This window comes from Topomyia yanbarensis, chromosome 2 (assembly GCF_030247195.1).
Source record: "Topomyia yanbarensis strain Yona2022 chromosome 2, ASM3024719v1, whole genome shotgun sequence".
NCBI classification, from domain to species: domain Eukaryota; kingdom Metazoa; phylum Arthropoda; class Insecta; order Diptera; family Culicidae; genus Topomyia; species Topomyia yanbarensis.
Genome location: NC_080671.1, coordinates 53,857,922 through 53,876,076, shown reverse-complemented (window position 1 = coordinate 53,876,076; position 18,155 = coordinate 53,857,922). Strand labels below are relative to the sequence as shown.

Sequence of the window (18,155 nt, the reverse complement as noted above, 5' to 3'; positions counted from 1 at the left end):
AATTCTGCAATGAATGTATAAAGGTGAATTTTTTTTTCCAAAATATGACCACAACTGCTTCGATTTGTAGTATTAGGTCACTAACATCCATTCAAAGTCTATTTGGCCACATTGGCCACCATCATCGGTTCCGGAAGCCCCGGCGGAAGTATCTAAATTCAGAATAACAGTCACATCGGTTTCTCGGAGATGGCTAGACCGATTCGACTAAACTTGGCCTCAAATGAAAGGTATTGCGTACCCGTAAATGGCTATTTAATTTCATCCCGATCCGACTTCCGGTTCCGGAGTTACAGGTTGTGGCGTGCGATCACATAGCAAATTGTGATTCAAACCGATATTCCGATGAAAGCAAAAAAGGTAAAAATTTAGCTAAAATGTCTCTCAAACAACTTAAATTTGCTGTTCTAGGTCACCGACGGCCAACCAAACTTTCGTTGACTACATTGACCACCATAGACGGTTCCGGAAGTGCCCGGGAAAAGCGGCCATCTTTCAAAATTTTCGAACTCACATCAGTTTCCCGAAAATGGTTGGGCCGATTTTCACAAACTTAGTCCCAAATGATAGCTATAATATCCCCACAGATGTCTATAAAATTTCGTACGGATCGCTTATATGGGTCCGGAAATATAGACTAAATCGTCCGGTCACATATGAAATTCCCATATAAGTCGGAACTCTAATTTTTTTTCAAGGGGGGGACCCCATCAAATTTCAGAAATCGAATTCGTATTTTTGATGCCAAACATTTTTAAAATGCATGAAACGTCGAGATTTTATGTTATCTCGAAAATTTTTTTTTATGAAAATCGACTTTTTGGGACTTTGCCGATTTCGCACCTTTTTTCAGTTCAATATTACCATGGCTGTTTTTTCTTTTTCAAAATTTTAGAACTCGAATAATGATTTATTTTCTTGTATATAGTTGTCATGTGTTGTATAATAATAAAATGTAATATATGCATTAAAAAAGTTTTTAATGAATATAAACAACGCACACATTCTCGTGATTCATGATTGAGAAAAGCACAAATGCACCGCTAGGTGGATTAAAATAGGTTTTGGGTTTGACATTAATACAAACGTCATCAAGCGTATTTCGTGCATCAGTTTTGAAGAACCTCTGACAGCCAATTGCTTTAAGTTGATTATTGCATTATGCCTCGATAGTGGTGTCGATATGGATTCCCTTTTGTTGTGGGCCGTGTTTGCAAACATTGTTTTATAGCTTAATGACAGTATTGATGGACACGGCTTGCAGTGGGGGTCATTGTGTGTCGATTTATCGGTCGAGTTCACCATCTTGCACAGGCTAATTGAGCGACCGAAAATAAAAGTCGCAAGGATAGAACATGCTTCGCAAAACCCGTTTCAAACATATTAGAATATAAAAATCGGAAATAAACTTCAAGCATAAAAATCGGACAGAAATTCTTCAGTATAAGAATCGCTACAGTATAAAAATCGTTTAAAAATAAATAAATCGTTCGTAAGAGCATCCGTATATCTTGATGTTCAAGATTAAAGGTCGGCTAACAAAAACTACTTTGTAAGAATCGGATATATTTTTTCCGGTTTTTTCACTGGTTTTTATTCGATTCTTGCAGAGTAATTTCCCAGTCCGATTTTTATGCTTGAAGTTTATATCCGGTTTTTATATTCTAATATATTTGAAACGGGTTTTACGAAGCATGTTCTGTCCTTGCGACTTTTATCTTCTGTCGCTTAATTAAAGAAATGTAGAAGTAGAATAGAAGCCTATTAGTGTTAGTGTGGTAATAACTGTAGTTTTTAGTACTAGTGTACAATTGTTATGTGCTAGTCATAGTCATAGTAGTATTTGTGACAGCTCGGTCAGGGGATGGATGTGGAACTGGAATAATAGGTAATCCTACCGACCAACAAATCATTTTTTCCGGTGTTCGTGCATTTGATTCGATTCATTCGGGAAGATTGGTTTAGCTAAATTAGGGTACTATTAGTTCGCCTGCGCACGTAAATCATACATTCCCAGTTGACATACCATGATAAAATTCTAACAGAATTCAATAGTCGTAAATTCAATATCATTTGCTGGCATTTAGACGAGTTCAAGTAGTTGGATTGCTTTTTTCATGTGTACTTTTCTTCGACTTCATTAGCCTGTTTTTACTGTACTTCAAGTAGTTTCCATTTGCACTACTAATGTGTACCAACAATATTATCGACAAATTCATACACTTTTACTTAATCTCTTTGCATCTGTTTTTTTTCTTTATGCGGAATGCTATTTTTCTTTTTATTACTATGTCTTAACCCATTATTGCCTAACCTACTATATATTTTAAGTGCTAAGAATAACTCCGATTACTCAAGCAATAACGCAAAACAGGCATTATCAATGAGTTAATATTGTTCCTATACTCCTGCAGAATAAGTTTAGAGAAGTGGTTAAACCGGTGATTATGTTTTGTTTTCTTCAATTTTCCCTTGAAGAGATACACATATTTGTCAGGATTAGAAAAATCGAATTTTTGTAAATTAGATATTCGCTGATGAAAGTTTTCTCAAAATTTGATTAAGATGGGAATTCTACAACTTGAGTTACAGTTATTCATAGACCGCTACCCATTGACCACTCGTAGGCGATGCGTAGTGTTTGATGCGCTGGACCGTTGACTCGCTGCAGCGACAGCAAAACTCGATTACCTCGGAGTTGTATCTTGTGAACAATTCTTTCGCGGCGATCACGATATCTCAGGAACCAATTAATCGATTAATCTGAAATTTTCACAAGTTGCTCCTTTTTATATCAGCTACTTTGTCTACAAAAATAATTTTACTGGAATGACCACATCATTTTTTTCCGATCGGAAAACTCAATTTTTGTTACGCATGAAAAATAAGTTGGGCAATAATGAGTATTCATACTAAAACTCACTAATACAATAAACTCATAATCTCTCTAATTTCAAATGTACAAGCAACAAGCATTCGTGGCCTTCGCGATAACACAAACTTGATCACAAACGTGAACATGCAATTGCAATTATCCACACATACTTACGCCCGTTTATTTATGATCCCGTCAACATTATGACAGCCCGGCAATTAAGTGAACGTTTTACTTACCTAACCATTCTCTTGCTGTATGCAGAAGCCGTCTCCACTCCACTCGGTCCATTGCTGCTTGTCGCCACCCTTGCGGTCTTCGAAGGGTCCGCAGGTCTTCCTCTATCTGGTCTATCAACCGTGCTCGCTGTGTGCCCCGTTTTCTTGTTCCTGTAGGGTCGCCCTCAAGAACCATCTTCACCAGGTCGTCGTCCGACATTGTTACGATGTGTCCAGCCCACCGCAAATGTCCTATTTTTGCGGTATGCGCGATGGATGGTTCTTCCAGCAGCTGATGCAACTCATGCTTCATTCGCCTGCACCACGTTCCGTCTTCCATTTGCACGCCACCATAGATGGTACGCAACACCTCTCGCTCGAAAATTCCAAGGGCGCATTGGTCCTCCACGAGCATAGTCCAGGTCTCGTGGCCGTAGAGGACCACCGGTCTAATCAGCGTCTCGTAGATAATCAACTTCGTGCGGCGGCGAATTTTGCTTGACTGAAGCGTCCTCCGGAGTCCAATGTAGGCACGATTTCCCGCCAAGATCCGTCTCTGAATTTCTCTGTTAGTATCATTATCGGCGGTTACCAGTGAGCCCAAATACACGAATTCGTCGACCATCTCGATTTCGTCATCGTCAATCCGAACCCGGGATGGGAGGTTCACATGGTCGTCTCTAGAACTCTTACTCTCATGTATTTTGTCTTCGAAACGTTGATGGCAAGTCCAATCCTGCTGGCTTCAGCTTTCAGTCTGATGTACGTTTGCGACATGGCCTCAAAGTTCCGTGCCATTATGTCAATGTCGTTGGGGAAGCCAAGAAGCTGGACAGACTTCCTGTAGATCGTACCACTCGTGTCTATCTCCGCTCTCCTTATTACACCTTCCAACGCAACGTTGAACAGCAGGCACGATAGACCATCACCTTGCCGTAACCCTCTTCGACATTCAAAGGGACTCGAGAGTGTCCCTGATACTCGAACAACGCACATCACCCGATCCATCGTCGCTTTGACTAATCGTGTTAGCTTATCCGGGAAACCGTACTCGTGCATTATCTGCCATAGCTGATCTCGATCGATTGTGTCATATGCCGATTTGAAATCGATGAACAAGTGAACGTTTTATCACCTTTAAACCGGTCATAAGCATTAACCGGCGCGATCATGGATCGGTCACGTCCGAAAGTCTATACCCTCGATCCTATCAGCCTAGAATCATTCCTTCAGTTGGATCAATAAAAAAATGACGCTCATATTCACTAGAAAACACAGTTCCATGGCGATATTATCGGGAACTCTAGTGAAACGGAGAATCTCACTCTCTTCTAGAATTCAGCACAATATCATAAGAACGCTTAAGACCTTCGCGATGATCCACGCACAGAAAAGCCCGCGGTCTCGCAAACATGAAACACTCCGGTGATTGAATAAGTGTTTTAGCATTAATAAACTTATAATCGCGGCCCACAAACGCCTATATTCGTGGAAACCTACAAACACCTACAAACGTTCACGCAATAATGCATCGGTCACGTCCGGAAGTTTCTTACTTCGGTTTTTGCAGCCTAGGACGTATTTTGGATAAAAAAATGACACTCATCTTCACTAGACAACTCGTTTCATGGCAACATGGCGCAGAACACTAGTGATATGAAAGAACTCACTCTCTTTTAGCATCTGAACCGTACACTGAAAATTAAGTATCACATTCACGGTCTGCGCGCGATCATCCAAGAACACACGCGAATATGCGAATAGACAAACGGTTACTAAATCGAATTTATACATGCGAATTTATATACACGCTAGCACATGCGACATACAAACGCCCACGCGATCGAACACGTTAACGCACAAACGCTCAAGCCATTCGAGATGATTCACGCAATCGTGAAGTCCCTACACCCGCACATATCTGAACCGTACAATGAATATCACATTCTGAAGCACGGCCCGCTGCAATTGGCCTTAAGCAGGTGACGCAGGTGGGTCACATTTCCCATCTCGTCTGCAATTGTAGTAAGTGCTTCTAAAGGGGAGCCCTTCCGAGACCCTAGCTCTACAGCTCCAGTAGGACAATCGCAATCGCAGGGTAACTGTGCCCTTAGCTCCTGTATTAATCCACCGCAATTGAATACATTAGTTAGAGCAGTGTATGCTATCTCTATTCAACGCATTAGGTCCAATCTGAATAAGGGCGCGTTGAACTCAACTTTTTGTTTCACTCAAATGCGAGAATTTTTCATTTTCCAACCCAATTTTTTTATATTATTGCTTCGTAAGAACGAAACAAGGAAATCACTGTAAACCGAGTGACAAACGAAAAAGTGTGACATCCTGACTAGTGAGATGAATACGGGCTCGTTTACCCTATAAACATTGTTTTAACATCATACCAACTTTTACGATTGAGACTCAAACGCGTTTGTTATGCTTTCGGTACTCGAGCTAGCGCCACTGAGTGCACGTCGCTCTGAAAAACCAGCGAAATCGTCTTCACTAGCGACTGCTAGTTCAATGAACCATTTTCACTATCTCCGGAGGGTTATGCAAATTTTAGGTTACGAGAAATAAAAAAAATAAGTTGAAGTAAGGAAGCACAAAACAAGGACATATTTATTTAAATACTGTAAATCCTAACAAAATATCAAAAAACCCGTTCCCAACAGGCTGCAGTCGCCTATGATTATAACCATGTATTTTCCCAATTGCATGCGAATGAACATTTTGGCAATTGAATGCAGCCGTATAATTCAACTCACTTCTACTAAAATACACTAGTCAATACTGTACTAGCTTTCCATTTCCATTGCAACATCAAGAAAATCCAACACGAAAGGCGCTCTCAGTCGCTCGGGTACCTTCACAGCCGTCGCGCACATCGGTAGTCAGGAACAGTCATTATGAGTCGCGTGGGAGGAAAATTTCTTCCAGCGGAAAATTAAACAAACATTTTGTCAGTTGGGCATCGTTCTCGGTGAAACGTGAAACCTCTGGAGATACACTGTAGCAATATCGTTACGCAGTTCGATCTTTGCTTCGTTTGGCCGGCCTGTTGGTGCTGCCAATGATGAGATTCTATTTATTTTTCTATCTGCCTCGTGTGATGAAAACTATTACGGGCACGACAAGAAACCCAGCTACGGGATGACTTTCATCCAGGACAATCTACTTTACATTCGTTTATGTAAATTTCTCCGTTTCCTTCCAGCTTGCTTCAAGTGTTGCTATGGTGTGCGAGATGGGTTAATTGTATTTGAACCGGTTGGGGCAGAGTGAGTCTAAGATCTGCACTCTGAAATTTCTTGAAAAGTGTAGAAAGATAAATAGGGATGTTCAACTGACCTTCAATCATATGATTAAATAGAGTATTGATTTTCGAATGCACTATTTGAGCAACCCCAAAAGGCCAGCGCACATTCCCCGTCTTTCCCATATCGTTAGCCCGATGCACTTGAATAGTAGTGGCAGTGTAAGCAAACAGCTGTTGGTCGATAGCCAGGAAGCATCACCGTCATCATTTCCCTGTGCACTGCACTGTGTGGAGAAAAATAACCACACCACCAGAAACAGCATCAGCTCGACTGTAAGTGCAGTGATAATTGTACCATTGCGCATTTTTCTTCGATAACAACTGGCAGCGGACGAACAGTAGGCGTTTATGCGATATGCGTATCGACGCAGTCCAGAACTTCAGTGCCTAGGAAAAAATAATTATAAAGTGGTTCAAAAAGGGCTACAAGATAGTGTGTTCTGTAAGTGTGACCCATTGCTTCTTGGTGGACTGCTTCCCAGCGTAAGGAGCGACATCAGTAACTGTATGGAAAAAAGGTGAATAAAATACAATGAAATTGACGAAAAATGTGATTGAGTAGCATCTTCCCAAACAAAGCGTGTGCGCCTTCCTACTACACGAGGTATCGTTTTCCCTTTTCAATGGCCCTCGCCCTGAAATAAAAGCGATTATGTAAACTAAAATTATATGCACTATCGTCACCGTTCTTGGCGACAGACAGGCTGAGCATGATTTAAATTTTCCCTTGACGCGCATAAATGCTTGTGCTTTGGTACTGAATTCTTTCGGAATGATTTAAATGTAGAAACTTCCTGGCATGCATTGTTAGAGTATCGACATTATAATTTATAACATGTGCACAATTTTTACTGAAACGGCGTCGGATGGCTCGCTCTTTGCAAGTCTGTTTTGAATATCTACGTGATCGTGCATTTAACACAAACGAGAATAAATAACTTGGTTAAGGCGTTCTAGCAGAACTATTTTTATGTGTGATGGTACAATCAGAGGAAAAGTGTATTTGCATAAAATGCCTCACATTACCTACTAAATTAGCAAATATCATTCAAATAATACAATTTATATATGGATCATTTCACGTCAGATTTACAACCAAAATCTCCCTCCAAAATTTTTTCTTGCATCCTTTAGCTAAAAATAATTGACACGTATTTTTTTTTGTTTTGGCTGAAGTTGAAGTTATTAGTTTTTGAAGTTTATGAAATTGAACATTTTTCAATCACCCGGAAATATTCGATGTATAAAAAAAACATAAAATAAAAAAAGTTGCGTTTTCTAATGAGCTTGCGGAAAAAATTCACATTTTTTTTGTTATATAACTTACGAAATCTGCAATTATTAGAAACAAATTGTGGTGTTTTGAAGTTGGACCAATTGTTTTACTGATCATTTTCAATAAATATTAAGAATTATGTAAAAAGATTGTGTAATCATTTGGGAGTGGATACTTTGCGATATATTACAATTATAAACTTAAAACAAGGTAATTTTATACTAAACTCTTAGTGAATTTTTTACGCAATATTAATTTTTTCTGCAAGCTTATTAGAATTTTTTCTGTAAGCTTATTTGGAAGCACAACTTTTCTTTATTTATTTTTCCCCATATCGAATCATTTCCGAGTTATTACTTTCAAAAGTTCAAAAACTAATAACTTGAAAAATTTCATTTTCATCGAAAACAAAAAATACGTTATTATTTTTACCTGTAAATTTGCAAGAAAAAAATTGAAAGAAATTAAAAATTTGGTTGTAAATCTGAAGTGGAATGACCCGTATGCTGTATGATGTGGTGCTACAATCTATTGTAGCAAAACAACTGTTTTATTCCAATGGTTCTCAAATGTTTGAGAGTCTTTTTAAAATGACTAGATCTAATGAGTCAATCGCAAAGAAAACCACCGTAGTGAATATTATTCCCAATATTTGGCGAGAAGAGCTCACCTTTTGTCCAAGAAATGTTAGCAAATGAAATTTGGCATTTCCACTCTCCCTGTCCAAATCGTTTGAATCGTACCCGTATCCTGATGGCCTCTCACAGCTACCATACCTTGTTATGTTATTAATGGTAAAGGCAATGTGATATGGTCTGAAACATCGAAAAAACAATATATCGTCCATGTTGTGCAATTTTATGACAAACGTCATTTTGGGGTAAACTGAATTAGATATACAACATTGTTTGTCTGAAAAATCTCTACAATAAAGCGTTTTTATAATTTCCAAATTTCACTTCGTTACAGATATAGCGAGAAACATGATGAGAAATGGTGGATTTTTTTTTAAATCACTGTATCTTGGGATTGGTTTAAGTTATATTGAAGTATTAGATGTTTTTATGTGTAAAAGTGTCGGAGGAATACAATCGCACAATAATTTTCAAAAGAAAAACGCATGTATTGCGAGAAAAATGCAGTTTTCCTCTTAAACTGCAAATATTGGATGTTTGGCAACACTGCAACAAAAATTACAATTTTTACTAGATTCCTTGACCAATTTTCTTCAAAATGCGTCTCATCGATTGTTTCCAGACCAAATTATGCAGAAGATATGAATAAATGTTAATAATTGATGTTTTGTTTGTATAGAAAACTAGCTGACCCGGCAAACTTTTGTCCTTTTAAAAATAGTATTCATGATCGTAATTATTTCTGACATTTACTATATCAACAAAATAAAGAACAAATCACGCAGACCTACGCACAGTGGCGGATTTCCCTAAAAACCTGGCCAAAAGTCGAAAATGGTTTCGATATACCTACAAAGATACATACCGCAGTTTTTTGGGGCGCAGATTACGATTTTGATGTCAGATTTTCAAAATTCAAAATGGCGGTTGCAAAATGGCCGAAATTTTAAACTAAATAAAAGTAAATTTTCGCAAATGAAGATTTAATGGTCCCAGTGTATGCCAATAACGTTTATAATGTATCGATTTTTAAATAGTGTGTAGTTAAATGATAGAATTTGTTAACTTGCACGCATTAACTTGTTGGGTTGTCTAGATGATGTAGCTATTATTTGATAGAATTGATTTTATTAGTCATTTCAAACTATGTATTTTGAAATATTATACAACATAGTTACAAAGCTTTTAAACTCTCGGTACGATTATTATTCAATTGCTGTCCGATGCACATTTTTCTCAAAGAGCGAAAAATAGTATTTTTCTAAATTATAGAAAATAAGCCGATACTGTGACGAAATGCATGGAGTGAAAACTGACAACAAGTTTGTATGCAAATTGCAGTAACTAAAAAATGAATATGATAAGAATACAAGTGAAATTCACTAATATTCATAGTTTTGTTCAAATTGTTAGACCGAGGATTTGTCCAAAGTCCATTATTACGTGCATTTAAATTCCTGCGTTATACTTGGTCAGAACATGCTTGTACTGCTTCCTGGTATAGTTTTGAGCAACCACGTTTTGTTGTCATGCTTGTACTACGACTGGCAACCTTCTCACAAACAAATTCACAAAGCTGGAGTGTAGGCCACAGTGAGTTCTTTGGCCAAATCACGGCCAGAGTTCCACTTTAGATACCGATTTGTTTTGCTTTGCATGATCAATCGTCAGTGTTTCCCGGCAACGTTAAAGCGTGGTATACATAATCGATTTTTGAAATTTGAAACCTTTACCGAAAATCTCAAATCATCATGCAGTGAAGACCCGATTTTACCAGCACTCGATTTTATCAGCCGCCGATTTTATCAGCTTTTTGACCCGATTTTATCAGCTTCATATGAAAATTGATAGTTGGTAGTTTGATGGGCTCTAGCAGTCGAACCAAATTAAATCCGAACAAATCCCTTCTTGAGCATATTTTTCTTATCTTAGAGCTCCGAAATATGCAAAAAAATTAAGGGAAGTTTAAGCTAAGTAATCAGGAAAGGACCAAAGAAGAATATTTTAAGAGCTTCGGAAAGAAAAATATATGTCCCGATTTTATCAATGTCTCGATTTTATCAGCCTAAAATTCACCAAGGGGCTGATAAAAACGGGTCGTCACTATATTTCATTTTATTCATTGCGAGAATGGTGACATTATTATCTTTCGTTAGACAAACCGCGCTAATTGTCGCTAAACTATGCATTGATGCATTGGGTTCCTGTTTTTATGCCGAAAAAACAAAAGTTCCCAATTAATCTCTTGAATTCTATGTTTTCTAATTTTTAACATACGTTTTTATTAATTTAGTATGTTTCATTTTATTCATCCTATCTACCATCAGTAATAAACATTATTGTTCATATTTCTAGTATATGTATTTATCATAATAATGTTCGCGACATGTACGTAGAATCGGTAGTGTGTCCTACATACGAATTATTTATTTACTGAAAGTTAACTAGTGTCAATTTTCAACCAGCCTTCGTATATATACTCACCTCTTTATTATATCTTATTTCATTGTTCTAAAATTGTTCTTTTTGAATAGGATTATTAGAATTTTTTCATTTTTTTAGGCAACCAGTTATACACCCAGTGCAACCCATCGATTTATTGAAGAATTGTGCGTTGTGCAGACCAAGGGTGTTTATTTTCGTTTTCTATAAGCATCAAAGTTCAAGTTCTTCGATACGCTAGTGGCAAAAAATCTTAATTTCAATTGCATCATTAATGCGTCGTCAAATTACTGATTGGCTGCAGTTTTCGTTTTGTTTATCAACGCAGCCAAGCAACGGCATGATTTGCTGAGAGAAACAAGCAACAGTAGTTTACACCACGAAAATGCTGACGCATGCGTTCTACTGCGCTGAAATCGTCTAAAACAACGCGTGCCTCCTTGGAAAAAGAGCATAATCACCTTGAGAGAATCAACCGAATCAACAAAAAATTGTTTACCTTTGTATCATCATTTTTTTCACCGATTGGACACATTCGACATTGAAAAGCGATTAGCATAATTTAAATTTTCAGCAAACTTCCGCAAAAACAATAATTTTGGATAAAGCAGAATAGGACAAAAACATAAAAAATGTCACTGGATAGGATCAGTTACCGCCGACAAAAACCGGCAGACTCAGCTGGGTGGAAGACGATCGAAGCATAATATTATTTTCATATTTTCTTGCTCATTGACGTCGAATTTTATAACGTTGGTTAGTCTCTGAGTAGTTAGATTTTGCAGTGGATGTTTTTTTTTTTATTTTATTGTGTTGAGACACAACAAAACATCCAAGCAATCCCCCCAAAGGCGTCCGTTGGTTCGGTGTATCGGGTATAAAATAGCATTACACATTCACAATGAAACACTCGCTCGTCATCAATGATGTCATACCTATCGATGACCGAATAAATGTTTTTCAAGAGCACAGCCGACGGGTCGTTGCCACTAGGCTAGGCTCTAGCTAGATATGTACATATACACAACGCATTAAATTGTGTGTATTAAATCGCACAACTTAAAATTCAGCACAACAACCCATTAGCCGCAGCAATCCGGAAGTATTTTAATGCTCGAGTGGCGATGAAAACAGATGTTAGAAAGAATCAATAATTCGAGAGTTAAAAGTTTGTGTTGAAGGCTCAACAGTATTTAGAGATACAAATAAGTATTCCAATTAAGTGAGAAGAAAAATCGACAAATTATCGATCTTGTACTACGAGATTGAGTGAATCATTTCTTTCGTTGGTCATGTATGCACAGTGGTATCACGTTTGCTCTATTTAGCTACAAATGCTCAAATTACAAAATACATTTTTATCGACTAGGTTAATATGGCATTCAGTGAAAGGTGGTAAATGCCGTAGGGGAATAAATATCAATAAATTCTTGACAACCGGGAACTTAACCATTCATGTGAATTACATGTAAAACCAGTCAAATTCGCTTTATTTGTTTCCCTCGTGCCATATATTGCTTTGTGCTACCCTGATTTCACCCTTTGGACCATCATAATATATGAACGAATTGATTTTAAGAGTCAACGTGGAGGTATTAGCTTCCTGTTTATGAAAATTTCTGGACAAAAATCGGCACTTCTCTCTCCTTTGCGGTTATACATTTCTTATCACAACCGTTTTAAAATTATTTATCGCATAGTCAAAATAGCTTGACCTACATGAATATTATTTTGAAACAGTGGCTCGTGCCTCCCCCCATTTCAATCAGTTGGTGTTTTATTATAAAGATGTTTGTATCGTGTACCTGTAATGTTTTCCTAGGTGTCCGGTTATTTGGCCTAATGCCATTTGGCCGAATATCGTTAGACCGACTACCATTTAATCGAAAACGGTCGATTGGCTGAATGCCAATTGGCCGAAAGAGTCAGTTGACCGAATGTCATTTGGTTGAATATCATTTGGTCGAATGACGTTAGACCGAATGTCATTTTTTCGAAAATATTAGTTGACTGGTTAAATGTATTGGAGCATTCGTAAATATGACTTAATTAGTAACGAATGGGTTTTATTTGTCTTAAATTTAATCATGTTTATTTATTCTTGTATTTTCGATATTTGTAGTTACTAATTATCTGGATTTTTCCTTCTTTTTAACATGAGCTGTTCTTTCTATGCTTTTCTTAATAACATTCAAACATATACCTTGAACAAATATGTATCAGCCCAAATTACGTTATAAAATTATGTATTTGGTTGAATAATTGGATAGAGTTAAAGAATTTTACTTATTAAACACATTTTAATGATGCTATATCGTCGCTGTTGTGCTATCTTATGACAAACGCCATTTTGGGGTGAACTGAGTTAGATATGCCATGTTACTAAGTTACTAAGGTTACTGAGATATAGCGAAACACGATTATGACGAGCGCCAATTTCTCGAGTGATCGAGTTGTGCTATCTTATGACAAAGAAAAAAGAGACAACATTCTAGGTTTGTTGGCTTGCTATAAGCCGAAAAGCTTATAGCAAGCCAACAGATGTCTCTGATGACATAGGTAATTCCTATGCAGATCAACCATAACCATTAGCTAGGTTCTTGTCTCGGGAGCAAAACTTTTCCTACCATAGTTTTTTTCTAGGAATGGTTGGCTTATATATTCATGATTATTGAACAAATTTCCTTTTGAGATTTCCAATTGTTTTGGAAAGTATACCGAAATGTAGTGATGAATTATGCAAGAAGAACATTTGTTTCGTCTAGTCACCTGTCAACAATAACATTGTTTGATATACATTGTCTCTAAATTGTCAATGAAACCAATTTTTGTTTATTGTTTTTCCTGAATAAAGGAGGAAAATTGGAAAAACTTTGTGTTCTAATACCATCATTTTGTAACCTGATATTGCTGCTATCGCATGGAAAAGTATGATATTGGACATAGTGATCTATAACGCATAATTTTACGAATCAGTTATAATTCATTTTTATATGAAATCTTCTGTACACATTTGTGACACGTCATACATATTTTATCATCAAAACACACTTATGACACGTATGTGAGCGACTTTGGTTTACATTTTAAGCAAAAACTGTAAATATAGTCAACCGATCTTCGCACAAATCGAGAGTTTACTTCAGAAAAGATAGAAGCATCGAATGCCTTCTCCGAAAAGCTTCTAACATTTATAAATTTTAAGATATTCAATCTCAAACTTTAAAAATCGTTTTTCTCGAAAAGTGCTAAATGGCGCTTGTCATAAGATAGCACAACAGCGACGATATGGCATCACCCGCATGAACCGCTTATATACGATTAATGGCATGTTTTAACTTAATGCTAATGTACTATATAGAATGAAATTATACTAAGCTTTAGCGTATGTTGAATCATTTTTATTGAAGAAAATATACAACAAAATACAATTCTAAATTCTAATTTGCATAATCCGATGATCGTAACAGCTATGAAGAGAGTCCGTTTTAAAACTATTATCCCTTTCACACATGATATTTATTTATTTCAAGTCGTCAATCAGATGTAGACCGGTTTCTTACAATAATTATTAAACTAACTTAACACTAGTTGAAATTTTGGTTTACTTTAAACTGCTGCTTAAGTTTTGTTTTCGACATAGTGAAGTCAATGCTTTCGCAATGTTTGTTGTAAATATTCATCATTTGGTTTAAAGGGCCAAACTTGGCATAATTAGTGCGATGGCGAATTGTACAAAAGATGCTGCGGTTACGTAGTTGTCGAGAAGGAGCATAAAAATTTAGTTTCGATAAAAGTTCGATTGAATCAATACGATGTGATACAATGTCGTTTACAAATGATACCATAGAAAATTCACGACGATCTTTCAAGGTTTGAATGTCAATTAGCATGCACCGTGCTTCATAAGATGGCAAATGTAGTCCAGTCCAACCTAGTTTACGAAGAGCGAACATCAAAAACTGCTTTTGTACTGATTCTATCCGGTTTGCATGCGTTGCTGAAAAAGGCGACCAAACTATGCTACAATATTCTAGTGTTGAACGCACATAGGCTACATATAATGTTTTTATTGTGTAGGGATCTTGGAAATTATAGCTGAAGCGTTTAATAAAACCTAGTGTGCTGTTTGCTTTGTTAATTATTGTGTTATAATGATCTATGAATGTTATTTTGGAATCTATAATAACTCCTAGATCTCTTATTCTGTCACACTTTTCTACTTGTTGATTTCCCAATAAGATTCTATTGTTCTGTATATTATTCTTTCTACTCAATGTTATGGAATTACATTTTTTTACATTCAGTTTCAGCAGGCTTTTATTACACCATGTATAAAATATATTTACTTCGTTTTGAAATGTCTGAAAGTCTTCACCATTTCTTATTTCTAGAAACAGTTTCATATCATCAGCATATATATGAACTTTTACATTTTTTAGAATGAAGGAAATGTCGTTAACAAATAAAATAAAGAATAGCGGGCCCAAATGAGACCCTTGAGGGACTCCTGATGTAACTTGAATTGGGATTGATTTTATCCCTTTAAATCTAACAGCTTGTTCACGATTTGTAAGATATGATTGTACCCATGTAAGAAGTCCTGGCTCAAACCCCATTTTTTCTAATTTAAAAAGTAGCATGGGTATGTCGATGCGATCAAATGCTTTGCTAAAATCTGTATAAAGAGCTTCAACGTGGTTTCCGTTATCCATTGCTGTTAATGTGTAGTTAATGAATTCGAGCAGGTTTGTACTTGTAGAACGCCCTTTGAAAAATCCATGTTGCACATGGGTAATTCTGTTCTTGATTTGGTGGAATAAATTTTCATTAACAATCGCCTCGAAAATCTTGGGAATGCACGAGATGATAGCTATTCCACGATAGTTACGCACATCGGATTTTTTACCATTTTTGAAAATTGGAACTAGGAAAGAGCTTTTCCATGTTTTAGGAAAACAACCTGATTCTAGAGACATGTTAAAAAGCCAAAATAAAGGAGCGGTTAGTTCTATTGACAAAGTTTTTAAAAACACCGGTGGAACGCCATCAGGTCCAGGGCTTTTAGAGCTATCCAAGTTTTTTAAGGCATCCATGATTGTATGTACTTTTATCTGTTTAATGTTAATATCTCTTGAAAGTTCTGGGAGGAATGAAAAGTATTCACGCTCTCGATCCTTCTCTGAAAATGTAGTGTAAACTTCCTGGAAGAATGTTGCAAAAAGATTGCAGATTTCCTCTGAGTTATCGCCTACCTTTCCATCAAGATGCATTTCTGTTGGGAAATAATCCGATTTTATTTTAGTTTTTACGTAATTAAAGAAGTTTTTTGGGCAAGTTTTTATATTGCGTTCTGTTCTTGCATTGTATTCTTCAAACGCGATATCAATGGCAAGGTTCAATTGATCGCATAGATTTAAATAGTTTGTTAAGTTATCTTCGCTGTTGTATTTTTTGTAGATTTTGTGTGCTTTCTGCTTACGATTTTTTAAATTTTTGATTTCTCTATTAAACCAGATGGGATGTTTTGAGTTATAGTGACGCCTTCTTCTTTTCAAAGGTATATCTTCGTGAATGACTTCAAATAATATTTTGTAGAAGATGTCTACGGCAGCTTCAACATTTTCTTCATTTCTTAAAATCATTTGCCAGTTTATTGCATTAATTTTTTGCCTCAAGCTTTCATAGTTAGCGGACTCGTAATCAAATACCTCCTCAAATTCACTATCACCAGGTCTGTCGTTAACATGCAAGAATATAGAAAACTCAATGGCTGTATGATATGCTTCATTCTTCCATAAGGGAGTAAGTGATTCCGTTACACAGAAGTCTTCGTCTATATTCGTCATTAATAAATCTAAATAGCAATGTCGCTGATTTCTTATGTGATTTATTTGATTAAGTCCTAAACTGGCAGATTTATCGCAAATGAACTGCAAAGTTTCATTTTCCCCTACAACAGGAAGTAGGATGCTCTCATTATCAGCATCTGGTATGAAATCAATACCGCGTTGATTGAAATCGCCATATATGTGAACTTTTACGTGCGGGGAAAGACTATTAATAATGCATTCAGCAGCATGATAAAACTTTTCGTAAGTCGTTTTTCGAGCAAAATTTGGAGGAAAATACACCGAAGCGAAAACGTGAGTTTCGTCTTTAACATGTACTTTCACCCACACATGCTCGAATTCTTTTGATTTTATAGTTTTGATAACTTCTGCATTTAGTTTTGCTGAAATCGCAATCAAAGCGCCCCCTCCTGACTTCTTACCAGATACATGACAATCACGGTCATCCCTAAATACATTGTAATTGCTCCCGAAAACTTCTTCACTTCTCACTGTTTCGTCCCAACTAGTCTCAGTTGCTAAAATTACGGAATAATGACAACCTAATATTTTGTTTTGAATCACATTCATCTTAGCTGCACTTTTCATGCGGTTAAAGTTTTGGCAATAGACCAAGATTTCTGTTCTTGACTGAGATTCTCTAGGAGAAGTGTTAGTTGAATGGGAATTAATTAGACCTAGCTCTACCTCTTCTAAATCTTGAATCGCAATATGATTTGTCAATTCATTATTATCTTGCTCTAATGAGCGCGTCGATAGCGGCAAAAACACTGACAGGCGTCAATTCCGGAGGGGTACATAGGTGTGGCAGCAGCTGTTCGATGTGAGGTGCTAGGTTGGTCGGTAGGGCACGGGTTTAAAACATCACCTCTCTGGAATGCAATGGTAGGTCTGAACGAAGTTGAAGGTGGCCTCGAAAAACGTTTCTTTGCCTCAGCCAGTAGCTCTCTATCCAACGGAAGATTGTCGATGTCGCGGCGTTTGTTATCGTGGTACGCAAATCTGCTGTGGTTGTAATTACATCCGTTATTTTTGTCGAAACTTGTGTGGTGCTTGTAACCGTGATTCTTGCGACGCTTAGTATTATTATTACTGTTACGGGTGGTGTCAAGTGCATTAGCAGGCCTCTGTTTATTCCGTTTCTTCTTTATTCTTGCTTTCTCCTCCGCTTTTTGTTGATTGAGACGACGCAATTTACGTGCGTCGTATTCGGACCAATCAGCCTTCCATACCTTAGAGTCGCCAAGGAAACGCCAGCCTGAGTTACTGGCTGCCTCGACGGACATCTCAGCCTCTAAACTAGGGGAGGAATCTGTTGCGGGTGAAGCAGCAGTCTTTTGTTCCAGTGAGTTTACTGCACTAGAAATTTGCTTTAACTCATCGATAATATCATCCGTGAATATTGGGTTTACATAACTCATATTCTGAGCCGAACAGTTGTTAGCCATGTCAGTTATCACGCTGCTGACCTTTTCAATTTCTGAACAAATTTGTTTCAACTCGCGTGTCATATCGGTGGTCAGTTCATTGACATAGGC

General features: G+C 37.0%; 1 protein-coding gene across 4 annotated transcripts in view; it reads left to right on the top strand.

Moving 5' to 3' along the window:
• The window catches only part of LOC131685100 (facilitated trehalose transporter Tret1-like), a 77,788-nt gene that overhangs the window by 14,867 nt on the left and 44,766 nt on the right, over positions 1-18,155 (top strand). The window contains exons 1-2 of one of the 4 annotated variants that reach the window (XM_058968548.1): positions 5,962-6,105; positions 6,311-6,930. The exons of 1 other annotated variant lie outside the window; for it this stretch is intronic. In XM_058968548.1, coding sequence (XP_058824531.1) covers positions 6,761-6,930 — 170 coding nt within the window. In that variant the 5' untranslated portion in view covers positions 5,962-6,105; positions 6,311-6,760. Of the gene's footprint in view, positions 1-5,961; positions 6,158-6,310; positions 6,931-18,155 lie in introns of those variants that run through there. 2 more of the 4 variants (XM_058968547.1, XM_058968549.1) reach the window with 2 other exon arrangements.